The sequence below is a fragment of the Enhydra lutris genome, unplaced genomic scaffold (assembly GCF_002288905.1).
Source record: "Enhydra lutris kenyoni isolate GAN:26980312 unplaced genomic scaffold, ASM228890v2 scaffoldscaffold21, whole genome shotgun sequence".
Lineage (NCBI taxonomy): Eukaryota > Metazoa > Chordata > Mammalia > Carnivora > Mustelidae > Enhydra > Enhydra lutris.
This window is the reverse complement of record NW_019154105.1, coordinates 27,527,496-27,554,565: the sequence shown is the minus strand read 5'-3', so window position 1 is coordinate 27,554,565 and position 27,070 is coordinate 27,527,496. Positions and strand designations below refer to the sequence as shown.

Below are 27,070 nucleotides of genomic sequence, written 5' to 3'. Positions count from 1 at the left end.
GCACAATGAAATATTCACGAAGGCAGGTGCCCCCTAACATGTCCTTTTCTTACAGAGGTGTGGTTCTCCTGGGCTTGGCGAGTGGACTGACGCTCTCAGCGTGTCCGTGGTTTCCCAGCTCCGGGTTAATCTGGTGGGCCACAGGTATGTGGAGTTTGCTTGTAGATGTGTCAGGCATTTCACTCTGGCTGATGATTTCCGTGTAGGCATGTGTGTCCGGAGTGGAAGCCGATGGCCAAGGCGGCCATACCATTCTGTGCTGTTGCCAAACGGGGCTGTGGTCACCAGCTGCTGCCCCTGTGACCCACATGTCACCACGGGGCCCAGTGCCTGCTGGCTGCAGGTCCCTGCTTCCTCCTACTTCGTTGCCTCTGTCCTCCTGTAGCTCTCTACTGCTACCTGACGACGCCTCCATACACTCCCCCATCTCCCGAACAAGCCATGGGGGTTGGCAACAGCATTCCCACGGGGCTGAGGAGATGGCGCTCAGACATCACCACGCTGCCAGCCCTCTTGTCCTCTCCAAGCGTCCCTGCTTCTCTGGTTTTCAGGAATGCCCTCCTTAGCTCTCACCCCTCTGCCCAGCTTCGGGGTCCACGTTTGCTCATTCGAAGGCTGGGACCCTCTCCTCCCCGTCACACCCAGTAGGATTACAGAATACTGATGGAGACCATCCTATCTGAGGAGCAACTACTTAATTTTTATGACTCTATTTTATTTCTGTGACTGAATCATGCCACCCTTCTCCCTTCCTGTTAAAAGGCAGGAGCAGTTAGGATCAGCTTTAGTGTTGAATAAACAACTCCCCACTCTGTGACAGAGAAACCAGCATCTTTGGTTTCTGTGAGGAGAGCGGCCCCCATACGAGTTCATTAACCAGGCGATCCCGAGTGTTCCCGGATGCTGTGTGTGGGCTCAAGACTGTGTAGTGGTGACAGAAGATGCGGGTTGGCTAGCCTTTCTTCACACCCCGAGGACCATCACTCTCGCATGGAGACATACGTGGAGTCCACACAAATGGCTCCATTCCCAAGCTTAGCTGGGTCCCCATCCTCCTGGAGCTGTAGGAACAAAGCCTGGCAGGCAGGTTGAGCTGTTTCTACTTGCAGTAAATGCGTATTTTCTGGTAGACATTCTACATGGGGTCTGTGGACGGGTGTAGGAGTAGAACACAGAAGTTGCTTCCTTCTCATCAGAGAGATGCCTCATAAGATTCCTCAAGGAAAGGGCCGGAGACTTTCGTAAATGCCGAATCTGCAGGGAGCATGTACAGCCTCTTCATCTACACGCCATCGTGGAAAGGGACGCGAGGCCCACTGGAAGTTTCTTCAGCACGGATCTCGTGCCTTTTTCCATGGGATATAAGCAACATGCTTCCTGGGCAGGGAATTGGCAGTTTCATTTAAAACATGGGAGAAGAGGTCCCCAGAAATATATAAACTGTTCATTAGAGGACAGAAAAATCATGAACCTCTAGTGATATGCTGATGCTTATATCCCCAGAGAAGTAGAGTCAGACCTACTCTAGTTTTGCTGTCTCTCTGAAGTATTAAATAATAGTTTAAAAAGACCTCAGGGGCAAGCAGATTTGAGGCTTCTAATGGGCTCTTTGCAGTAAAGAGGAAAGTGGGGCCACAATTCACAGGCTTCAGCTCTGCCTCTGCTCACCTGAAATAAGTTGGAGCTCACACAATTATCTAGAAGTGGTGCCCCCTTTTCACTGTGACCCACCTCTGGAAACCGTCTCATAAAGCAGAGTGTAGAAAAATAAATCTTATTGTTTTCATTGTACAGTTAAAATTTGCAATCCATTGGGTCTCAGCATGAAATAAATGACAGCAGTGACCAATAGAATTTTACAAATGCAAAGATACAGGAGCTTTAAATCTTGGTGGCAAATAAATTATTAAAATCAAAGTCCTATTAAAATAAAAACAGGGGTACCAAATGCATGGAGAGGAGCCCAGTGTACTATATACAGTGGTCCTATGATTTTATTGTATGGGAAATTTGATCTATTGAAAACTAACACATTAGTTATTATAAATATTATTGGAATATTCAGTTACTCTTAATTCTGCTTGGTATCTTAGATATAAAGATTTGGAGGAGATTACTTGGAAGGACTCAGCCTCAAACACAAAACAGCTAAGATATAGAGTTAAATGAAAAAGGCAGAGTGATTAACAGTGTGTGTCAAATGCCACCACTGGTATGAAAAAGGGACGGAAATGCACACACACGCATATATTTTTTTTTAATCCATCAGCATATCTTTGGAAATCCAGAGGCAGTGGAAATCCAGAGACAAAGACAGTGCTAACAATGGTTTCCTCCACTAGGGGGGGTCTAGTGGGTGACGGGGCCAGAGAGACTCCTCGTCACCTTTTGGAATTTTGGATTTTGAATTTATAACCTATTTAAAAATACAAGTGTAGTGGATTTAAAAAATAGATAGCCCATTTAAAAATAGAAATTAAAAATAAAAGCAGTGACAGTCAAGGGAATTTGAAAAGATGTTTTCTTCCCCTCCAGATAATTCTTTGTGGTAAGACAGAAACAACAGTCATTAGAATGTCTTTCGTTTAGGATATCAACTCAGGATTCATTCTTAAAAACAAAAAACAAAAAACAAAAAACAAAACAGCCCTCGTAAGCTGGTAAACAGGAAAAATTCGCTCACACTAATCATCAGAAAAGCGAAACTCACAATGTGATACTGTTTTCATCATTAATTTGGCAAAGATTTTTGGAAAGAAATAATTTTGGCAGTGTTCACAAGGTGAGACTTATGGCAAGGTTTCTGGAGGAAAGATAGAGGAGGAAAGAGGAGGAAAGAAAGAGCCTCTCATAAGCAGTTGACTATAAATAATGGCTCTTTAAAACGCTTTCATCTCTTGACATGGTACTTGTACTTTTAGTCTCTTTTTAAAAGAGTATTTTAAGGAGATGATAAAAAATGGAGTAAGAGATTAGTTGACAAAAAAAGGTGTTCCTCACAGTGTTGGAAGCTTCGTAAATGGCCAACAGTAGGAAAATGGTGGCTTATTCTGTGGGGTATTTGCCCAGAGTACAGTATATATACAGTATATATACACAAAAAATGTTTAAAAAAAACAATGTTATGAGAAAATGTAAAATATCATCCTCAACATGTGGTATGATTCCATTATCATAAAAATACTTTTATATATACATAGAACAAGACTTAAGGGAAAAATACATAGGAGCATTGGCTGTGATTGGCTTGGTCTTAAGGCAATCCTTAACTGCTTTAAAGTTCTGTATTCTAAAAAAATTTTTACAGTAAATCGTCATTACATTTGTTGATTTCAAAAGAAAATAATTTTTTGGTTACTAAAAGAACCATTGTCAGATCTAAGTATTACAAGGTCTTGCTGTGGAGTTAACTTCTGTGGGTTGGAGAGGGCTCTGGGATCTGGTTCTCGCGTTCATCGGGGTGATGTTCTTTTTGAAGTGGGGGCGGGGAGGGAAAGGCAGTCCCACCGCATTGCCCAGCTGTGTTACAAGTGGGACTCTCGGGTGGATGAGCACGGGGTGGGGGTTGGGGGGGATGTCCTGGTGGGAGCCACTTCCTGCTCCCCACTCCTTTTCTGGAGTTTTTGCCCCAGCAGTGACTGGGGCATCGTGATAGAGACATCCTGGAAGGATGGGTCACAGTTATACACCGACTGAACCGTCTGTAGAATGTCACATTCGACGGAAAGGTGTTACCCTGAGGGATCCCCAGTGGGGTACGGTAAGACCCTGACCTGCTGTCTCAGAACTGATCTCATGGGAACTGGGAGAAATGTTATGCGGTCAGGTCGGGCTCAGCAAACTAGCAGACATTTATGAATTACCTGCAGCGGACCCAGCAGATGGCATCGCCCTCAACACCGACTAGGCTGTCCGGTCGTGAATGAACCGATAGCAGAATTGCTAATGCCTTGACCCACTCATCCCATCTCGGTCACATCTTCTTTGGGGCACGTGTGCTTGGGAAAGCCCACTTACCTATTGCAGGGCAAGCGGCAGCATTTAAGCGGATGGGAAGTCCGTTAGAAAGTTCCTTAACAAAAACATCCTAGAAACCACGCCGACTTGCCATGTTTCCTAATGTCTTGGATCTGGCTGGCTAAATTCAATGGACATATTTTTGGTATTACAGATTATTTCAGGGTGTTTGTTTGTTTGTTTTGCTATTAGGATCGTAGCACAACCTAAAAATGCCTTTTTCTCTCCTCCTACACCTCCTGAAGAAATAGCTCTGGACTGAGAATTACTAGACTCACCTTCTGCCTCCAGGTGTGCAAGGAACGAGCCGTGTGACCTTGAGGGAATCCCGTAACTGTGTGAGACCTCTGTTGCTCGTCAGTCTGCCGGCTGGACCAGTATGCCCTCGAGGTCCCTTCGGGATTTGAACAGCTGTAGATCAGTCATCCTAGAACCCCATTCTCTCTTTCTTTCTTTTTTTTTTTTAGAAAATGGAAGAGACTCTTCTGCCTTTTTGACTGATTCTTTTCCTCTCTCTGTCACCAACAGGAGCAGCGTCAGCTGCGGGCCTCCTGTACCTGCCCACGGGGGCAGCCGCTGTATCTGGCTGTGTGCTGGCCGTCTTCACAGCGTCTGTATGGCCTCACATGCTTGGACACCTTCTTAGCTCAGGGGCGAGCCCTGGGAAAGCCATGACCACTGCCATGATATTTTATCTTCTAGAGATATTTTTCTGTGCGTGGTGCACAGCTTTTAAATTTGTCCCAGGAGGTGTCTATGCTAGAGAGAGATCTGATGTGCTTTTGGGTGAGTATATTTGAAAGGTCTGGATTAGAGTAACTACTTGAAAATACCCTTCAGGCTGACTAGGATTTAGCATTTTATGTGCCTGGCGAGCTAACTAGGATGATCTTACCTTTTTTTTTAAGTTCAAATAGAATCTCTTGGTAAAAATAAAACAACTGGAAAAATGTCTAAATTGCTACTTAAAAGATTTAATTCATCAGTGAGTCTCAGTAATACTTTGTTTTTTTAACTATTTGACTTTTTTTTCTTTTTTTTTTTAATTAACACATAAGGTATCGTTTGCTTCAGGGGTACAGGTCTGTGATTCATCAGTCTTACACAATTCACAGCACTCACCATAGCACATACCCTCCCCCATGTCCATCACCCAGCCACCCCCATCCCTCCCCCCACACCCCTCAGCAACCCTCAGTTTGTTTCCTGAGATTGAGAGTCTCTTTGGTTTGTCTCTCTCCCCAGTCCCCTCTTGTTTTCAGTAATACTTATTATGGCAAAGGCCTTTTAACCAAATTTAATCCATGGTAGGGTATAAAGAAATACTATGTAACAGTTGTATTACAAGCTATGTCAGGAAAAGGTATGATCATGGTGTGCTCCTTGCTCTTTTGGTGTTGGCTCATAAATATAAAAAGGAATTGTGATTCTTTTTTGTGGTACCCCCAAATCTTATCTATGATTTTTTTTTAAGGATTCTATTTATTTATTCGACAGAGAGAGAGCACAAGCAGGGGGAACAGCAGGCAGAGGGAGATGCAGACTCCCTGCTGAGCAGGGAGCCCAATGTAGGACTCGATCCCAGGACTCTGGGATCATGACCTGAGCCAAAGGCAGAGGCTTAACCAACTGAGCCACCCAGGATTCCTATCTATGATTTTTATTTACCATATTTTTTTGCCAATAAAATATAGCTTAAATACATGAATCTTAGTATAAATGATAAATTCCCAAATCATAGAATAAATATTTTCCATTTCGGTGGTTAAAAACTATGTACCAAAATGAAAATTTCATAAACTTAGCTCAGTTGAATATTTCAAAAATCGCCTTCTGGCAAGGATGAAAGTACTGACGAATACAGACATATACAAATCAAATGTCGCCTGTCATTTTAGTTTGAGTAAAACATGTCAAATGCTTCCAGGATAAAAATTGTGAAAAACTGAGGAGACAGAACATGTCCGTAGGGGATTCAGTCCTTGTTTGTTAACAAATGCATTTTCCCATTTGTTCATTTATTCATTAAAAAAATTACGTCTCCTGGGGGCACCTGGGTGGCTCAGTGGGTTAAAGCCTCTGCCTTCGGCCCAGGTCATGATCCCAGGGTCCTGGGATCGAGCCCCGTGTCGGGCTCTCTGCTCAGCGGGGAGCCTGCTTCTCTTCCTCTCTCTCTGCCTGCCTCTTTGCCTGCTTGTGATCTCTGTCTGTCAAATAAATAAATAAAATCTTAAAAAAAAAATTACGGCTCCTGTATGTGCCAGGCACAGTGCCAGGCGCCAGGGATGGAAGGGACACAGAGTCTGTGCTGTCAGCGTAGTGGGGACAGCACCATACAGAAAAGTAGACAAATACGGAATTACAGTTGGGGTGAGTGCTACAATTCCACCCGTAGTTCCCCCTTGGGCCCTCGGTATTTTTCCAACAACTGTACATTTTCACATAAACTTCTTTACATCCTGAGCTAGGCATCTGGCAGGAAAGGTTGACTTGGAAGCTTTTTTTTTCTTTGAATTATATGAAATGTGTAAAAACAACTGAGAATTTGCTATTTCTGGTAAATACCCGTGCTCTCATCCACTTAGAGACATGCATTGCTGCATTTCCTCTGCAGTAATCTTGGCTTTGCAAACTGTGTATTTCTTCTGGTTTCTTTCAGGTGTGTGTACTCTGTCCTGCTCTGTCTTCTTGTCCAATGCCCTCCTTTTTTCTTACTCCACCTTGCTTAGGGGTCTGCCATATGGAGAGAACGAACAACAGTAAGAGCCATCCTAAGCCTAAGTTCATTTCTTTGGAATGTTATGAATGACATGCTTTTTCAGTTTTCTTCTCGCTATTTATGGGACTGCAGAAATGGCTTTATTATAGCTGCATACAATGAAACTTTTTTTTTTTTTTAGTAAGAGTGACACATTGATAAGGCCACAAAAACTGAGGCAGGTTGGTAATGTTCAGCATAGCTTTTTTTTTTTAAAGATTATATTTTATTTATTTGACACAGAGAGAGAGAGATCACAAGTAGGCAGAGAGTGGAGAAGCAGGGTCCCTGCTGAGCAGAGAGCCCGATGCGGGGCTCGATCCCAGGACCCTGAGATCATGACCTGAGCCAAAGGCTGAGGCTTAACCCACTGAGCCACCCACGTGCCCCTAGCATAGCTTTTAATTGAATTAAAGAGAATCTGTATTAAATCAGAAACTAGTAATACATTTACTGTCAAGCTTACCCTGCCATTTCCTGCAAGTTGCATATAATTTTTTTTGGCCAGCCTTCCACCGAAGTTTAAATTCTATTTGACATTTCCTCATTTAGATATTGTTCAGTCATACCTCTGTCTCCATTCTTATTGTATGACTTGAGAAGGATGTAAACTTTACATACAAGTTACATCGTAATGCATCCAAATGGAACTCCACTTCCTTGGCCTGCCCTAACGGGCTCAGCGGGGGTTCTCGGACGTCTGCTCCATGAGGACCGACACCCCAGGCCAGAATTAGTCACAAACACGGCCGGATTCAGAATCTACCTGTCTTCCTCTTGTACTCCTCAGCCTGATGCATTCGAGGTCTTTTCAGTGCTGAAAACTCAGTCCCCCAAAGCAGTTCAAAAGGCTCCTTTCTCTTGTACTCCACCCTCCCCTGCAAAATCAGCAGCAAAGCACACTATTACCAACCTAGCAACGGGGAAACCCTCAGGAAATGGAAAGACATTCCTCATCGAGAACGGGCTGGGGTCTTCTCATTTAAAGCAGGGTTCCTAGAGCCCTAGCTCATTTCTTAGGATCAATCCCAATGATCAAAAGCACTACTAGAATAATTGCTTAGGTACTGAGATAAATGAAGCCGGTTACTGAATTTTCAGGGTACGTCCACTGAAATGCAATCTAGGCTCCTCGAATTTACCACGGGGAGGATTTTTGGCTTAAAATGCAATATGTTCTCGCTTTCTCTTTTAACAGGGACAGTGATGCTAATTATTGGCCTGAATATGCTATTTGGTCCGAAGAAAAGCCTCGACTTTCTTCAAGCCAAAAATAGTCCTAAAGCACTTTTCAGAAAGAGTGAAAAATACATGAAACTCTGTAAGTTTTGCGTTCTTTCTTTTAAAGCACTCAATTATAACAACATTTTCAAACATATATGAAATTAAAGAGTGTAATGAACCCTCCAGTACCCTTCACCCGGTTCCAAAGATTGCTGACATTTTACCAGTGTTGTCAACAGCTGTCTTCTTGCTGGTTTTGGCGACATGCTTTGAAGCACATCTCAGACGGCCTCTCGTCTCAACCACAGATGCGCTGCATTAGTTTTGTTTCACTTCTCATGTAGGTAATATCATTTCACAGGTAGAATTTCCCAAATGCTTTGTTCTTATGAGAACTATTTCTATTTCAGACTATTTCTTTCGTTTCTTGTTCTTTTTGGGGGAGCTTAAATATGGTGACGTTCAGACTATTGATGAATTAGAAATTCAGCAGTGAAGTGAGTTTGTTATTTGGTCTAATTTCAAATGAGCTGGATTAAGTAAAAATGTTTATTGCAAGGACAGCGTTTGCAGATAGTGTATTAGGATACAGCTCACTCCGTAACTACACAGCACTATGCAGGATACGAAGACGTATAAAAACAGGTCTCCATCCTCCGTGACTTGATATTTTTACAAAGACGACAAAATATTATAGTGTAAAGAGAAAACAATAAAGCTAAATAAAATTGTAATATATTCCTAAGAGAGATGTCACAAAGCAGCAAAACCATTATGTAAACACTTTACATATGTTCCATCATAACTTAAAAAGATTATATTACAACTTTGGGGATATTTTTAAAATTTACAGTTTTGTATTGTGTGTTCTTATGTTTTTGGTATGTTTTTTTTTTTTTTTTTTTTTTAGTATGTCTCTTAAAACTAAGACTTGGTAGGTTTTGTTTGTTTTTAAACCTGACAGTCTTTGTCTTTATTGTTGCCGTTGTTGTTATTAGTAGCAGTAGTAGAATTAAGAACCAGAACTCTCTAGGTCACTCATCAGATTGAGGCATTTGGAACCATTTATTTATGAAGTTGTTTAGACAGTTCTGTGTAATTTTTTTAAAAACAGACTTTATTTCTTAGAATCACTTTTGGTTTGACCAGAAAGTACAGTAATGCCCCAGATACCCTCTGGCCCCACATACAGAAGCTCTTTCTCACTACCAGTAACCCCCCGACCCGGGTTTATTATTACATTTTTAATTATTACTATTTTTTAAAGATTTGTTTATTTATTTATTTATTTAGAGTGGAAGGGACAGAGATAGAGAGAATCTCAAGCAGATTCCGCACTGAGCACAGAGCCTGACGCTGGGCTTGATCTCATGACCCTGAGATCATGACCTGAGCTGAAACCAAGAGTTGGATGCTTAACCGACTGAGCCACCCAGGCACTCCTATTAGTACATTTATTATAACTGAGGAATGTACATTGACATTATCATTATCATGCAGAGTCCGTGGTTTACTTTAGGGCTCGCTCTTACTGTCGTACATGCTGTGGGTTTGGACAAACGTGTAATGATCTGTAGCCATCATTATAGTGTCATACAGAGTAATTTTACTGCCTTAAAAAATCCTCAGTGCTCTGCCTGTCCAATCTTCCCTGCCTCTACCAATGGCAACCACTATCTTTGTCTCTTAGAAAAATGAATAGATTTTATTTTTCAGAGCAGTTTTAGACTTACAGATGTATTGAGCACAAAGTACGGAGTTCCCTCTCATACACCCCGTCACACCCACTCCTCCACAGGGACAGTTTTGCTGTCCCCACTTTCCATCATTATTGACATCTCCCATTAGTGTGGTACGTTTGTTATAACCGATGAGCCAGTCTTGATGCATTATTCTTAAGTCAAGTCCATAGTTTAGACTTGAGCTTTAGACTTTAGAGTTGAGCTCACTCTTTTTGTTGTATGTTCTGTGGGTTTTGACAAACGTCTAGTGGCATCTCTCCACCATTATGGTATCATCATACAGAATATTTCCGCTACGTTAAACATCCCCCATACTTTACCTGTTCATCCTTCTGTCCTTCCTCCAAACCCTGGCGACTACTGAATCGTTTCACAGTCTCCACTGTTTTGCCTGTTCTGGACCATCAGTCTTGTCTTTCAGCTTGAAAATGTAATCTAGTGTTGTTGTGATTTCTCATGCCTTATTATTTACTTCTGTCATCTTACTTTGCTTTTGCTTTTTCTACTTTCTCTAGGTATATTTCTCCCTCTTCTTCTTCTTGCTTTCTTTTGCATTGACTTAGTTTTCTTTTTTTCTTATCCCCTCCTTCCTACTCCTCTTTCTAGTTTGGAAATTATACCTTCAAGTTCTATTGTTTTAGTAGTTGGTTTTTGTTGTTGTTGTTGTCTTCATTTTTTTCTGTTTTGTTTTTCTTCTCTCAGCGCATTAAAGATACTGTTCTGTTATCTGGCTCCAGTTCTTGCCGCTGAGCCGTCAGCTGTCATGTGATCTCTGCTCCTTTGGAGATCATCTGCCTTTTTTCTCTGGCACCTCTTAGGATTTCTCTGTTTTGGTGTTCTGGAGTTTCACTGTGATCTATTTGAATGTGATTTCCGCCTTGCCCCATCCAATCCCCCCCACCCCCCCATCTTTCTTGTTAGTGTTTGGGCTTTCTGAATCTGAAGAATCATGTCTCTTATCGCCTCTGGAAAATTCTCAGTTTTATTTCTGCATATATTGCCACTTTCTCATTCTTTCCCTTCTTCCTTTTTGACTATAGTTGGATTGTACTGGATCTTTTTAGTATTGTCTCTGTGTCCCTTCACCTCTTTCATAGTTTCCACCTTTTTTTTTTTTTTTAAAGATTTTATCCACAAGTAGGCAAAGAGGCAGGCAGAGAGAGCGAGGGGAAGCAGGCTCCCCACTGAGCAGAGAGCCCGATGCAGGGCTCGATCCCAGGACCCTGAGACCATGACCTGAGCTGAAGGCAGAGACTTAACCCACCGAGCCACCCAGACAGCCCTATATAATTTTATTTTTAGAAGTCTGTTTTATTTCTTCACACAATTTCCTAATCGTTAATTTAATCTCCTGTTTCTTAGCTGAATACTCTGTTGAATACCCTCTTTTATTTTTTTGACACGTTAAGCATGTCTATTTTGTATTCTGATTCTAAAAGCTGCAATAGCTGAAGTATTTGTGAGTTTGATTCTGCAGTTTTTTTTTTCACCTGCTGGTTTCTGCTCATGGAGACTTGTTTTCTTACATATTACTTATTGTATATATTTATGGTTCTTGGAACATTTTCAGGGAAGATCCCTTAAAACCTGAGCTGCAGGGGCGCCTGGGTGGCTCAGTGGGTTAAAGCCTCTGCCTTCGGCTCAGGTCATGATCCCAGGGTCCTGGGATCGAGCCCCGCATCAAGCTCTCTGCTCAGCAGGGAGCCTGCTTCCTCCTCTCTCTCTGCCTGCCTCTCTAAGAAAAAAAAAAACAAAAAACAAAAAACAAAAAACAAAAACCTGAGCTGCAGAGACGCCTGGGAGGCTCAGCTGGTTAAGCGTCTGCCTTCGGCTCAGGTTATGATCTCAGAGTCCTGGGATCAAGTCCTGTGTCGGGATCTCTGCTCAGCAGTGAGTCTGCTTCTCCCTCTTCCCCTCTTGCTGTGATCTCTCTTGCTCTCACTGTCTCTCAAATAAATAAAATTAAAAAAACCAAAACAAAACAGAACAAATGTGATTTGCAAGTGTGGGTAATGCATACATATCACACATGAAAACTAACCCAGGAATTAGACATTTCTCCTTTGCATAAAATCCTTGACTAATAGACTTAATAATTTCATAAAATTATTTTTTTTCACTTAAGTATAATTAACATACAGTGTTGTATTGGTTTCGGGTTTACAGTATAGGGATTCAACAACTCTATCCATTATTCAGGGCTCAACACACAAGCATTCTTAATCCCCATCACCTGTTTCATTCACCGCGCCCCCCCACCCCCGGTCTGTTCTTCTATAGTTAAGAGCCCATTTTTTTGTTTCTCTCTTCTTTCTGTGTTGATTTGTTTTGTTAAATTGCACATATGAGTGAAATCATATAACATTTGTCTTTCTCTTATTTCATTTAGCATTACTCCCTTTACATCCATCCATGTCATTGCAAATGGCGAGATTTCATTCTTTTTCGACTCAGTTATATTCCATTGTGAATAGACATACCACATCTCCTTTATTCATTCATCTATGCAAGCTGGTGCAGCCACTATGGAAAACAGTATGGGGATTCTTCAAAAAAATAAAAAATAGGGGCGCCTGGGTGGTTTAGTCAGTTAAGTGGCTGCCTTTGGCTTGGGTCATGATCCCAGGGTCCTGGGATCGAGCCCGTCCTAGGGCTCCCTGTTCTGTGGGGAGCCTAGTTCTCTGTCTCCCACTCCCCCTACTTGTGTCCCTCTCTCACTGTCTCTCTCTCTCTCTCTCTGTCAGATAAATAAAATCTTAAAAAAAATTAAAAACAGAACTACCATGTGATCCAGTAATTCCTTCTCTGGGTATTTACTCAAAGAAAATGAAAACATGAATTTGAAAAGATCTATGCACCCTTATGTTTATTACAGCATTATTTACAAAATATTTTTAAAAAGACAAACCTCATTTCTTTTAAACAATTATTTCTTCTTTCTGTTTAGTTTTGTGGCTGCTTGTTGGTGTGGGGCTATTGGGATTAGGACTACGGCATAAAACCTACGAGAGGAAATTGGGCAAAGGGGTAAGTAATGAAAACTTTTGATACAGAACTTTATATGGTATGAATGTATATACATGCATATATTTGTACACTTTTCATTATGCCTGAACTGTAGATCTGCATCTCATGACTTCAGAGCCCTGTAAACCATCTCTTGAAGCCTTAGGTCATAGGCTGATAACATAATAGAATTATTTCATGAAGTTGGGTTCTTGGGATAGACCCATTTATTAAAGGCAAGGTGCTAATAATTTTGTTGAATGAAATTATATTTTCCATATCCCATATATATTCCATATTTCCATATTCCATGATTTAACATATCTAAACTATAAAATAAAGAACTATTTTATAATGGGCTTTTTTGTACTGTTTGGCAGATACTGTTGAAGGCAACAATATGAGAGCCTGATTTAAAAACGATCTTATAGATAATTCTTGAATTTGAAGATTTGGGGTAGCTTGTATATTGATGGGTCATGGAAGTTTTCCGGTCTTCCTTTTCCCTCTTGCTGTCTACAGTTTTAAATGCTTTCTGGTCCCTTTCTCTTCTAGATAGGGGGGGGCAGAAGGAAGGCTAAGTTGCAGTGTTGTGGTTTCTGCTCTTGTGAAGCCTGATGTGTTTTGTAACAGAGTTATAGTTTTGACTAAAGCAGAATTTGAGGGTTAACTTTGAGTTTTAGTATTCTGTATTACCAGGCATATTTTTTTCATAAAAATGAAAAGCTATACCGAGGACAGAGACCAGGCTTCTCTCATTTACCTTTATGATTCCAGCACCTCACAAGTGCTTGGCCTGCATTCAGAACTCAGTAGCTGTTTCTTTTTATCTTTCTTTCTTTCTTTTTTTGGTAACTATTTCTTAGTAAGTAAGTAATTCATTATATGGTCTCTCTCTTTTGTCCTTTGTTAGTTGTTGTTATTGGAACATAATGTCAGTCAGAAGAAGACCCCTAATGTCAGCCAGGGACTCTTTTTAAAAGGAGTCATTCATTTCAGTTGGATTTAATACCTGTTCTTTTCATTCATTCACTCATTCATTCATTCATTTGGTAAACGCTTACTGAATGTCTCTTGTGTGCCTGGTTCCAAGGAAATAGGAGTAAACAGGTTGGACCAGACCCCTACCCTCATGGAACTTATATTCTGGTAGGGGAGAAAGATGGTATTCCGGGGAGCAAATAAAGACCATCACGTTAGGTCAGGATACTCAGAAGCAGACAGGATTATGGAGTAGAGAGGAACACGGTCTGGGTGGTTAGAGAAGGCTGCTCTGAGGACGTGATGAGATTTGAGTCGAGACTTATTCACAGAGCCAGGGGAAGAAGATTTGGGCAGAGGGCACGTGTGTACAGGGCTGAGGGGAAAGAAGCGTGGTGTGTCTGAGGCCCACCAGTGTGGCCGGTGTGACTGGAACTTGGTGAGTAAGGGGAAGAGTGGGAGAAGATGAGGAAGGAGAGGCTGGGCTGGGTCCTATCATAGTGGGCCTCCCAGAGCACAATGAGGCATCTTCATTTAATTTTTCTTACAGTGGAAGCCACTGGAGTGTTTTGAGCAGGAGCATGAAGAAACATGATATATATGTGTGTACACACACACACACACACACACACACACATTCTGCTCTGTGCAGAATGGATTGTAGAGTAGAAGCAGGGAGAGAAGTTATTAGGCTTTTTCAGTTGTTCAGGAGAGAGACCGTGGGAGTTTGGATGGGTGCGGTGGGCAGTGGAGTTGGAGAGAAGCGGATAGACTTAGAACATATAGTTGACCCTTGGACAACATGAATTTGAACTGCGCCAATAGACTTACATGCAGATTTTTTTCAATGAGTGTGTTGGAACCTTTATTTGGAGATTGTAACAATTCGAAAAAACTTGTAGGCAAAGCGCACTACCTAGAAATAATGAAAAATTTCAGAAAAAGTTGTGTTATGGATGCATAAAATAGCTACTAGTCTATTTTGTCATTTACTAATAAAGTATACACAAATTTATTAGAGAAAGGTAAAAAGTATCAAAACTTGTGTACACAAACCCAGACCTTGCATGGCACCGTTTGTAGGGGAGAGAAAGGTAAACAAACACAAAGGTGCACTATTAAATCCTAACGGCATAAAATTAGCTGTGGTACATACTGTGCTACCATAACAATTTCAAGGCCACCTCCTGTTGCTGCTGCAGTGGGCTCAAGTGTTGTATCAGCTTAAAATGCGGTGTGATGCTAATCTCCAGGTGAGCAGTTCATTTCTCTAGTAAATTTCTTATCACAGTAAAGTGATCTCTTGGGGCACCTGGGTGGCTCAGGCAGTTAAGTGTCCGACTCTAGATTTCAGCTCAGGTCATGGTCTTGGAATCGTGGGATCGAGCCCTGCGTCGGCTCAGACAGAATCTTCTTGTCCCTCTCCCTCTACTCTTCCCCCTTCTCTCTCTCTCTCTCTCACTGTCTCTCAAATAAATAAAATCTTTTAAAAAAGTGATTTTTTTTGTGGTTCTCATGTTTTTTACTGTAAACAATACTGTAGACCTTGAATAACACCATGGGACTCATACAAAGTGTCACTAGTGATGCTGGAAGGGCTCCAAGAAGCAGAGGACGGTCATGACAAGGGAAAGTTGAATTGCCGGATATCCTACAGATCGGGGTCTGCCGCTGCATTCACCAGCATCTTGCGAGAAATGAAGCCAGTGTAAGGGCCACTGCAAAAGAAGAAAAGGGAATTCAGGGGAGAAACCGTGGAAGTTTGGATGGGTGCCGTGGGCAGTGGAGTTGGAGAGAAACGGATAGACCACACAGTGTGTACCACAGCCACACCCGCAGGCACGGAAACCTTGCACTTTTGGCAAAATACCTTTTTATCTCATACTGAAAATGCAACTTTTGTGTGGGTGCAGGTTTGCTGTAAGAAAGGCATACCTCTGGACTAAGGTGACTCGAGAGAAAGTGAAATCCTTATAGAACAACAAAGCAAAAGGAAGGTGAGAGATTTAAAGCTGGAGAATTTAATTTTAGAAAGGTTTGGCTTAGAAAAATGTCACAACAGGGGAAGCCACTTCTGCCCAGCAAGAGGCAGCAGATGAGTTCGCAGACACCATTCGGGAAGTCACTGAGGAGAAAGGACACCTGATGAACACGTTTTTGATGCAGGTGAAGGTGCCCTGTTGTGGGGAAAAAAAAATGCCACAAAGGATGTCTATCAATATGGAAAAGCAGCGAGCACCAGGATTTAAGACAGGAAGGGCTGCGCTAACGCCCTTGTTCTGTGCACATGCAGCTGGGCTTAGTCTTGGGCTCTCTTTATCCCTAAAGCTGCTCATCCTGAGCCTTGAAGGGAAGAGATAAACACCAGCTACCAGTCTTCTGATTGTACAACAAGGAGGCCTGGGCGCGGAGAGCCCTTTTTCTGGATTGGTCCCATCGATGCTTGGTTCCTGAAGTCAGAAAGGACCTTGCCAGTACGGACAGCCTTTTATAGTTCTGTTAATAGGAGACGATGCCCCGGCCATGCAGGACCCCGTGAGTTCAGCACTGAAGTCATCGAAGAGGTCTACTTGCCCCCACGCACGTCTCTGATTCAGAGATCAGGGAGTCATACGGCCCTTTCAGGCCCATTACACACAGTAGTCTGTGAACGATTGTCAACGCTGTGGAGGAGAACCTGACAGGTACGACGTCGTGGAATTCTGGAAGAATTACTCCACCGAAGAGGCCATTGTTTAGCAAAAGCCCTGAAAGCCATCGAGCTCAGGACAATACATTCCCACTGGAGAATACTGTGTCCAGATGTCGTACTTGACTTCACAGGATTTATGACAGAGCCGGTCGAGGGAATCATGAAAGGGACTGTGGGTAACAGCAAAAATGGCGGAGGCTGAAGGGTGTCAAGATACGAATCTTGGAGAAACTCAAGAGCTGACAGGCAGCACACCAGAGGAATGCCCAGGAGATGGCCGGATGGAGATGGGTGCTTCTGCACCAGTGCCAGGCAATGAGAAAGATCTGGAAGCAGCAGCGACAGAAAACAGACCGACATGAGCCAATCCGGCAAAAGGGGTCTGATTATGCAAGATGGCTTTTGATTTCTTTGATGACAGACATCCTTTGATGACAAAGGCACTGACGCTAAAGCAGACGGTGGAATCCAAGAAGGATTGGACCACACAGAAACATTTTTAGAGAACTGGAAAAGCAAGAAAGCCAGACAAAAGTGACAGTATATTTCCAGAAAATTACTCCGAGTGGGCCTGCCTCTCCTTCCTTCTCCTCCACCTCTGGCTCCCCTGAGACAGCAAGATGACTCTGTTCTCTTCCTCCTCCTCCTCCTCAGCCTACTCGACGTGAAGACAAGGAGGATGAAGACCTTTCTGGTGCACCACTTTCACTTCATCAATTGAAAATAATCATCACGCCACACACTTAATAAATCCGTTGTGCGTGTGTGTGTCTTTGTGTGACAATCTGATACCCGGACGGCAAGAACTGTATGAGACCTTCGAGCTCGTCGTCGGCGTTGTCGCCCAAGTATTCATCACGTAGAATGGTGTGTACAAGACTCACATGGAAGTGGACAGCCTGTCCTTTTGTAGGGAGCAGGTGAGTGTATCTAATGTAAAATTAATAACATCTTCATTTTCCTACTGTTCTGTAATTCTGCTTTCAAAGAATTATATTACTGTACAGCATGCCTCTTTCCCTCTCTCTCTCCTAACTGGAGAAACTATGTATCAATCTATCATTACAGGGAAATGTATTTTTTTTTAAGTGTAACAGTGTTTTCAATACTGCCTTATAATTATGACTGTAATACTGTGTGCCATAAAAATTTTACAATGATTCACTCATCAGCATATAGGCTAGGCTACCGTGAAGCAATCATATCGATTACACTAGGTTACCATAAAGCAAACATTGCTGCTTCTTCATTCTCAGTGTATGAACTGTTAGAGCTGCAAGCAAATATGAAGTTGTTTTTCACATTATCTTTTCATTTTTTACGTCTACTGTTAGTAACACGTGTACCATCTGCAGTGATACAGGGACTGATACACGATTCATACTGTAAACAGACGATGTAAACTTACAGTATCAACAACCAGAGTCCAGGACTGTAAATGTGTTCTCCCTTCCCTATGATGTTCTTAATAACATTTTCTTTTCTCTAGCTTACTTTATTATAATACAGTATATAATGTACAAAATATGTGTTACTTGTCTGTTAGGTTATAGGTAAGGCTTCCAATCAACAGGAGGCGATTAATAGTTAAGTGTAAGATAGTCAAAGGTGACACTCTCCTCAAAGGAGAGTCAAAGGTGACAAAGATGACAAAGATTCCCAACTGTGCAGGGGCACAGCGCCCCTAACTCCCATGTTGTTCCAGAGTCAGTGATATTCTGAAAGTAGAGTTGATAGGATTTGCTGATGGATTTGATGTTGCTGGATGGGGAAGTCAAGAATGACTTTCATGCTTTGGCTTGAGCGACTGGGTCGAGGGTGGTGGCATTTATTGACAGGGGAAGAATGAGAGAATAATGGGTTTGAGTGATGAAATCCAGCGTTAATGGTAGTTAGAGTTCTGCGAAAAGGGATAGCTTGATGAATATAATCACGCCTCTTGAAATTCATGTTGATGGTGCCATTCTCTTTATATGATACTCAAATGAATAATCTTTCCTGCATAAGGATGGAAAGCCCAGCTTACGGGGCTGGTGAACACTGAGCTGTTTATGTTACATAGCGGCCCCTCCACTGCAAAGAGGTTGTTACTTATCTTTCTCCCAGTCCGAAGTTGTATGGTTGACTTTGGTTGCTTTTCCAGTTGTGGTGATGGATTTATTCTTGCCATACTCTTTCTCAGGATCCCTGTTATAGACCAGTTAGGTACTCTTTTGAGATGGATGGTTTGGGTTGGGCGGTGATTCTCTGACTCAGCCCATGGACCCAAAAGATGAAGTCTCCGAAAGGGCTGTGCTCCTGAACGTTGGCCTTGTCAGAACAGTAGGGAAATAACAACATGTGTGACTCGGAACAAGCAGACTGCTTTATAGATCCGTTGAAGGACTCTGTGTACCCCCCTGTGATCTCATTCCTCTCCTGTGCAAGGGTAGCCTCTATCTGGAATACAGTGTTTATCATTTTCATACATTTCTTTATATTGTTACTACCTACGATACAGCCCCAGATGATACTGCTTTTCCATGTTTTTGACTTTACCTAAATGTAAATGACTTTACCTGACACATACGTTTTGCAACTTACTGTTTTTAACTTAAAATCACTTGTATAAGACTCACCCATATGGAAATACGCAGCCCTAACTCATTTACTGGGGCTGTGGACTATTCCATTTTACATATGTGACACCACTCGCTCACCCATTTTCCTATTTTCCTATTGAAACAACAGCCAGGTGGCTTCTATTGCTATTATAAACAATGCTTGTTATAAGTGCTCACTTTCCAAATATTCCTCCTAACTTCTAAGCTCAAGCTAGAAGTGCACAGAAGATTTATTATGAGAATATCATCTAGCAAATAGCTCCCTATTTTTATGAATTAAATGTGGGCAAATTCACTAAGAAAATTCCTTTGCCAAAATAAGAATTTTGGAAGAAACTGTCATTGTTCACAGTCCTAAATTTTTTTTTATTTTTTATTAACATATAATGTATTATTAGCCCCAGGGGTACAGGTCTGTGAATCACCAGGTTTACACACTTCACAGCACTCACGATAGCACAGTCATCCTAAATTCCCCTTAAAACTATTCCTCAGGCACCAACCACAGAGGTCTCAGCCGCCATCTGGCCTCTTAGGTTTGGCTACGACAATGAAGGATGGTCCAGTCTAGAAAGATCGGCTCAAGTACTCAATCAAACAGGTAAGTCTTTCCCTGGAATTAGTTCCAGGTTTTGAGAAACTGCTATTGTTAGTTTTTATTTTGAACAAGATCATAAGGGGTGCCTGGGTGGCTCATATGGTTCGGCAACTGCCTTTGGCTCGGGACATGATCCCGGAGTCCTGGGATCGAGTCCCGCGTCGGACTCCCAGCTCCATGGAGAGTCTGCTTCTCCCTCTGATCTTCTCCCCTCTCATGTTCTCACTCTCTCTCAAATAAATAAATAGGATCTTAAAAAAAAACTATGAACAAGATCATAAGTAATAGGAGGAGGGTTTGCTGGGTTGTAAACTAATCTCTTAGAAAAGCTTTCCTCTGGGAGACAGCTGCAGAAGGATGACCACATCCATCTTTGAAAGCGATACATTCAGTTGGTTCTGAGCAAAGTCTGCTCCGGAGTATCTGCAGGGAGTTCTTGTCCTGTCTGCACTCTGAGAGATACTCCTGCTGCTGGCTTCTGCTGCTTAGGGACCCACTGCTGGCGATCAGAAAGCAGCTGGGTTAGAAGGCAGACTGGGTCACAGCGATGCTCATTTGTAAAGCGGATTCTTCTCAAGAGCCGAAGCACCAGTTTTTAAGTTTCTGTGCCCTGGGGTGTTCATCCATGTAGGAAGCATCCTCTCCCAGATGCAGGAAGCTGGTTCACAGATCAGCTTCACGGAGCGGGGAGCAAGACACAGAAAGGACTAAACTGTGCTGCTTATTCCTAATGATGACCGCGTCTCTGAGAAATTGCTGGGGGTCTGTTCGATTCTAATGTCACTGAGAAATTTCCATGAACCTTCGTCCTGATTGTGGGCCTCCGAGGCACCTCTGGCCAGGCTCTGAAAACCCAGGACGAAATGCTGTTGCATACACTCTGGTATTTCTGAGCGTCATTTGGCTATTTGAGAAAGGCATTATGCTTATTTGAAATTTGGGGAAAGAGGTTAGAAATACTTGAAAATTTAGAAACTATGCTTTTATCCTCTCCTGAATGTCTTCGAGGTATCCTATGTTCTAATTACATTCTAAACATGGGGAAATCTCCTTTTATAGCTCAGGTTTGATGAGCTTCACATTAATGACTCATTAGAAATTACTTTGTGGGTTTTTTTTTTTTTAACTTAGGAGGAAAGGCAAAGAGTTTAAGAATAAAGTTTTGCTAATTGCTTTTGCACAGCTGTGGTTACTCACTGTGTGCATTTTTTTTTCCTTAATAGGTGCAGATTTCATAACAATTTTGGAGAGTGATGCCTCTAAGCCTTATATTGGGAACAATGACTTAACCATGTGGCTAGGGGAGAAGCTGGGTTTCTATACTGACTTTGGCCCAAGCACGCGGGATCACACGTGGGGGTGAGTGTACCTTGGGAACATAGCCCCGAACACCAGGCAGCCCTGGCTTCGAGTGGAACGTTGATGTTGTCATACCTTCGTCCTATGAGTATGTCCCAGGAGACTTCCTGGGGGGATGAGGAGGTGTGGAAGATACGCACATTCTGTGATTGTTTGAAAGGTGTCTCTGTTGCTGGATATTTTCAGTTCTTCAGCGTTATAAACCATTCCATGTAGGAGCTGAGGTTTCAGCACCGAGCCTGTCTGACCCGATGCTGGGTGCATGGGGCTCACGTCCCAGTGTGAAGAAACAGAAAACAAACACGTACACACAGAGATAGATAAGAATTTGGGATGGTGGTGAGTGCTAGGTAGGAAAGGAAAGTGACTGGGGAGGTGGGGGCTGGGAGATGGTCAGAATGGTCACTGGGAAGGCCCCGCCATGAGGAGGACCCAGGATCCAGCCTTGGGCAAAGGCCAGAACTGTCTGTAAAGACTGGAGGCAGGATCAGGCATGGTGGGCCTGAATGTGGGGCCTGAGGGGGAGCTGGCAAGAAATGAGGTCAAGGGCAGGCCCCTGATCTTAGAGAGCCCCGTAGTCCATGCTGAGGACTGAGTAATTCAGTTTTGATGGGGAACCATTGGCTGGGTTTTAGATAAGAGCCATTTGATCTGATCTACGTTTTAAAAAGTTCATTCTGGCTGCTCCTAGAAGAGCCTGTTGAGGGCAAAAGTGGGAGTGTGCGAGGAGACAGGTGAGGAGGTAGAGGCCCTAGGACAGGTGAGAGGTGACAGCGGGAGCCCAGAGCATGCAGAGAAGGGGGCACATTCTGGAACTACTCTGGAACAGAGCTGACAGGACTTACTGGTGGTTTAGGTGTCAGGGGCCGGGAAGAGACAAGGGCAACATCAATGTGTTTTTACCTGAATGCCTGGTAGAGATGACCTTGTGTAATGGGATGGGACCGACTGGGCAGAGCAGCCAGATTGTGCTGAACTTGACATGCCTCTGGGTTAGTTAAGTGACGTCCAGTAGTAGACAGCTGTGTGCAGCCTGGAGGGCCCCATGGGGCAGGGCCAGCTGGACACATATGTAGATTCGGGTAACTTCGCTGCAGAGATGCTCCTGCTGGAGGGACTCCATCAGGGGCCAGAGCACGCATGTAGCCGGGGAAGAGCGCTGGCGGAGGCCAGAGCTCTGCTCGTCCTTTTCATACGTACTTCTTGGTGTTGGAGCGAGGTAGGACATGTTTTCATATCTTTATCAGACAGTTTGGAATTTCTACTTTTGTGAATTGTTACTCTGTCCTTGCTGGCAAGACTGTACATTCCCAAATGTGCCAATCGATATTAGAACGGTTTATGCAAATATGTAGGCAGAGTAACAATGCAAGGAAAACGGATTTTGTGTAGGACTAAGTCTGCCCTTTCTGTGTCTCCGTAGCGTTTATTAAAGCAGAGTTGATGGCGTTGTGCTTAGGGACACAGCGAGACATGTTAAAGAATGATTTATTGCCCTGTCTAGCCGACTGCGCGTTTGTGCTCTAAATGGCCCTCAGCGGTTTGCCTGAAGTGCGACACGTCCCCTTTTAACACCTGAGCTTACTCCTGTCTCCGTGATGTGGTGGGACCCACAGTGATGTGCATGTTTCTTTTCATTCCAACGCAGGATCATGGTTTTGTCCCGGTATCCGATTGTGCGATCGGAGCATCACCTTCTTCCGTCACCAGAGGGCGAGATCGCACCAGCCATCACGCTGACCGTGAACATCTCCGGCAAACTCGTGGATTTTGTGGTGACACACTTTGGGAATCATGAGTGCGTTTCTTCGGTCTTTCTCATAGTACCCGAATCCCAAGAAATATGATTAACACACTACTTTGATTTCCATGCATTGACTTTTTTTTTTTTTAATTTACTCCCCAAGCATTTTTCCTTCTGTAGCTCGTTTTAAGAATGAGGCATAGAAACCTTTGAGATGCAGGCAGTCCTTAGTGAGGGTCCAGGGCGGTGACCAGGGTCCCATGTGAGCCAATAGTGGCTGAGCAGGTGCTGTGCTAAGTGCATTATTGCACACAGTTAGGACCATTATAGTCCCATTTTACAGATAAAGACTGTGGACTGAGAGAGGGTAGATGACTTGTCAGACAGGATGGTGCAGCAAGGCGTGAGGCAGACCCGGCTCGAGGCTGGCTCGTACTTGGCCACATGCTAAACCAGACTACAGAAAAAGGAAGTTTCCTTTTCCTACAGGATTACTACTGCTGGGATTTGAGGGTACGAAACAATATCCCCTTTGCCCTCATGTTCTCACAGTCTGCTAAGGGGTAGGCAGGGCAGTCTGGCAGGGAGATCAAACTCTCTCTTAATTCTGATAAGCCAATGTGGGTGACACGGTTTAAGTTTGTCCCCACGGGCCTGCTGAAACATCCCCCCAGCATTACAGGAAACTGACTCCCCTAAAGGCAGACCTACCGGGAGAGGCAGAGTCTGCCCCGTCCAACTCTCCTCTCGGTAGAGAGAATATGCCAGAAGCACCCTGCCTGCAAGCTGGCAGGTTCCAAGGAGAAGAGAGGGGAAGGATGTGAGGCAGGCGCACCCAGTTCATTCTGCCAAACTCAACTAGTTAGAGGAGAGTCCTCCCAAAAAGTGAAAGGTGTGAGAGAGAGAGGCCAGCTGTGGTTTTCTAAGCAAGTGCTTCTGTGAGGAGACATGGGGACTAGGGAGTGAGATTGACCCCCGAAGGATGACACTTACGACCAGTGACTTCGTACTGAAGAAATCATGAATAATGCTAACCGTATATCATAAAAGTAAAGACAAAAGTGCATAATTTATACTCCGCCATGCTAAACATTCTGTAATAACAATTGAAAATACTAACCTGGGGTGCCTGGGTGGCTCAGTGGGTTAAGCCTCTGCCTTAGGCTCAGGTCACGATCTCAGGATCCAGGGATCAAGCCCCGCATCCAGCTCTCTGCTCAGCGGGGAGCCTGCTTTGCTGCGCCTCTCTCTCTGCCTGCCTCACTGCCTACTTGTGATTTCTCTCTCTGCCAAATAAATAAATAAAATCTTTAAAAAAAAATACTAACCTAAAGTGCTATGAGACAGGGCATATAGGTCCCGTCCACATCAATGACAAGAGGCCACAGAGCTTTAAAGTCGCACTAGGACCATCAGAACAACACAGCTGTATTGTAAGCTTCGCCTCAACAAAACCAATGTGTCTGCTCCCCGTATTTTCTGGTTCTCTCCCAGCATTCTGTGGATCTGCGAAGTCATACTTGAATATCTTCTGAGCTAAGTCACAGCTCAGTAACATAAGCAAACCATCCAAATGTAATAATGTGGGAGGAGTCAAGATGGCGGAGAAGTAGCAGCTGAGACGACTTCAGGTAGCGGGAGATCAGCTAGATAGCTTATCTAAAGATTGCAAACACCTACAGATCCAACGGGAGATCGAAGAGAAGAAGAACAGCAACTCTAGAAACAGAAAATCAACCACTTTCTGAAAGGTAGGACTGGCGGAGAAGTGAATCCAAAGCGACGGGAAGATAGACCGCGGGGGGAGGGGCCGGCTCCCGGCAAGCGGCGGAGCAACGGAGCACAAAATCGGGACTTTTAAAAGTCTGTTCTGCTGAGGGACATCGCTCCAGAGGCTTAACCGGGGTGAAGCCCGCGCGGGGTCAGCGTGGCCTCAGGTCCCGCAGGGTCACAGAAGGATCGGGGGTGTCTGAGTGTCGCAGAGCTTGCAGGTATTAGAACGGGGAAGCCGGCTACAGAGACAGAGCCGAGGAGTGACTCTAAGCTCGGGGTTACCTTGAACCGGTCGCAGGCTCGGTCAGCTCGGAGCGCGGCCAGAGGCAGGGTGACGGGAGTAAATCGGTGCTGTTCTCTGAGGGCGCACTGAGGAGTGGGGCCCCGGGCTCTCGGCTCCTCCGGGCCGGAGACCGGGAGGCCACCATCTTCATTCCCGCCCTCCGGAACTCTACGGAAAGCGCTCAGGGAACAAAAGCTCCCGAAAGCAAACCCGAGCGGATTACTCAGCCCGGCCCCTGGTAAGGGCAGTGCAACTCCACCTGGGGCAAAGACACTTGAGAATCACTACAACAGGCCCCTCCCCCAGAAGATCAACAAGAAGCCCAGCCAGGACCAAGTTCACCTACCGAGGAGTGCAGTTTCAATACCAAGGAGAGCAGCGGAATTCCAAAGGAAGAGAAAGCAAAGCCCGGAACTCATGGCTTTCTCCCCATGATTCTTTAGCAGTTAATTTAATTTTTTTTTCTTTTTCAATTTATTTTTCTTCTTCTGCTAAATTTTTTTAACTTTTACCCTTTTCTTTTTTAACGTTTTTTAACTAGTTTAATATATATATATATTTTTCCTTTTTATATTTTTTCTTTATTGGTTTTCTTTTTTTAATTGTTTCTTTCTTTCTTTTTTTTTTTTTCTTCTTTCTGAACCTCTTTTTATCCCCTTTCTCCCCCCTCACGATTTGGGATCTCTTCTGATTTGGCTAAAGCATATTTTCCTGGGGTTGTTGCCGCCTTTTTAGTATTTTACTTGCTCCTTCATCTACTCTTATCTGGACAAAATGACAAGGCGGAAAAATTCACCACACAAAAAGAACAAGAGGCAGTACCAAAGGCTAGGGACCTAATCAATACAGACATTGGTAATATGTCAGATCTAGAGTTCAGAATGACGATTCTCAAGGTTCTAGCCGGGCTCGAAAAAGGCATGGAAGATATTAGAGAAACCCTCTCGGGAGATATAAAAGCCCTTTCTGGAGAAATAAAAGAACTAAAATCTAACCAAGTTGAAATCAAAAAAGCTATTAATGAGGTGCAATAAAAAATGGAGGCTCTCACTGCTAGGATAAATGAGGCAGAAGAAAGAATTAGCGATATAGAAGACCAAATGACAGAGAATAAAGAAGCTGAGCAAAAGAGGGACAAACAGCTACTGGACCACAAGGGGAGAATTCGAGAGATAAGTGACACCATAAGACGAAACAACATTAGAATAATTGGGATTCCAGAAGAAGAGGAAACAGAGAGGGGAGCAGAACGTATATTGGAGAGAATTATTGGAGAGAATTTCCCCAATATGGCAAAGGGAACAAGCATCAAAATCCAGGAGATTCAGAGAACCCCCCTCAAAATCAATAAGAATAGGTCCACACCCCGTCACCTAATAGTAAAATTTACAAGTCTTAGTGACAAAGAGAAGATCCTGAAAGCAGCCCAGGAAAAGAAGTCTGTAACGTACAATGGTAAAAATATTAGATTGGCAGCAGACTTATCCACAGAGACCTGGCAGGCCAGAAAGAGCTGGCATGATATATTCAGAGCACTAAATGAGAAAAACATGCAGCCAAGAATACTATATCCAGCTAGGCTATCATTGAAAATAGAAGGAGAGATTAAAAGCTTCCAGGACAAACAAAAACTGAAAGAATTTGCAAACACCAAACCAGCTCTACAGGAAATATTGAAAGGGGTCCTCTAAGCAAAGAGAGACCCTAAAAGTAGTAGATCAGAAAGAAACAGAGACAATATACAATAACAGTCACCTTACAGGCAATACAATGGCACTAAATTCATATCTCTCAATACTTACCCTGAATGTTAATGGGCTAAATGCCCCAATCAAAAGACACAGGGTGTCAGAATGGATAAAAAAACAAAACCCATCTATATGTTGCCTACAAGAAACTCATCTTAAACCTGAAGACACCTCCAGATTTAAAGTGAGGGGGTGGAAAAGAATTTACCATGCTAATGGACATCAGAAGAAAGCAGGAGTGGCAATCCTTATATCAGATCAATTAGATTTTAAGCCAAAGACTATAATAAGAGATGAGGAAGGACACTATATCATACTCAAAGGAACTGTCCAACAAGAAGACCTAACAATTTTAAATATCTATGCCCCTAACATGGGAGCAGCGAACTATATAAACCAATTAATAACAAAATCAAAGAAACACATCGACAATAATACAATAATAGTAGGGGACTTTAACACTCCCCTCACTGAAATGGACAGATCATCCAAGCAAAAGATCAACAAGGAAATAAAGGCCTTAAATGACACACTGGACCAGA

At 43.3% G+C, this 27,070-nt stretch overlaps 1 protein-coding gene across 1 annotated transcript in view; it reads left to right on the top strand.

Annotated features, from left to right (window-relative positions):
* LOC111149270 (cell wall biogenesis 43 C-terminal homolog) overlaps nt 1-27,070 on the top strand; it is a 56,649-nt gene that overhangs the window by 10,451 nt on the left and 19,128 nt on the right. Inside the window, exons 6-12 of the mRNA XM_022506239.1 lie at nt 56-144; nt 4,546-4,803; nt 7,974-8,096; nt 12,689-12,768; nt 19,519-19,624; nt 20,845-20,980; nt 22,629-22,778. Coding sequence (XP_022361947.1) covers nt 56-144; nt 4,546-4,803; nt 7,974-8,096; nt 12,689-12,768; nt 19,519-19,624; nt 20,845-20,980; nt 22,629-22,778 — 942 coding nt within the window. The remainder of the gene's footprint in view (nt 1-55; nt 145-4,545; nt 4,804-7,973; nt 8,097-12,688; nt 12,769-19,518; nt 19,625-20,844; nt 20,981-22,628; nt 22,779-27,070) is intronic.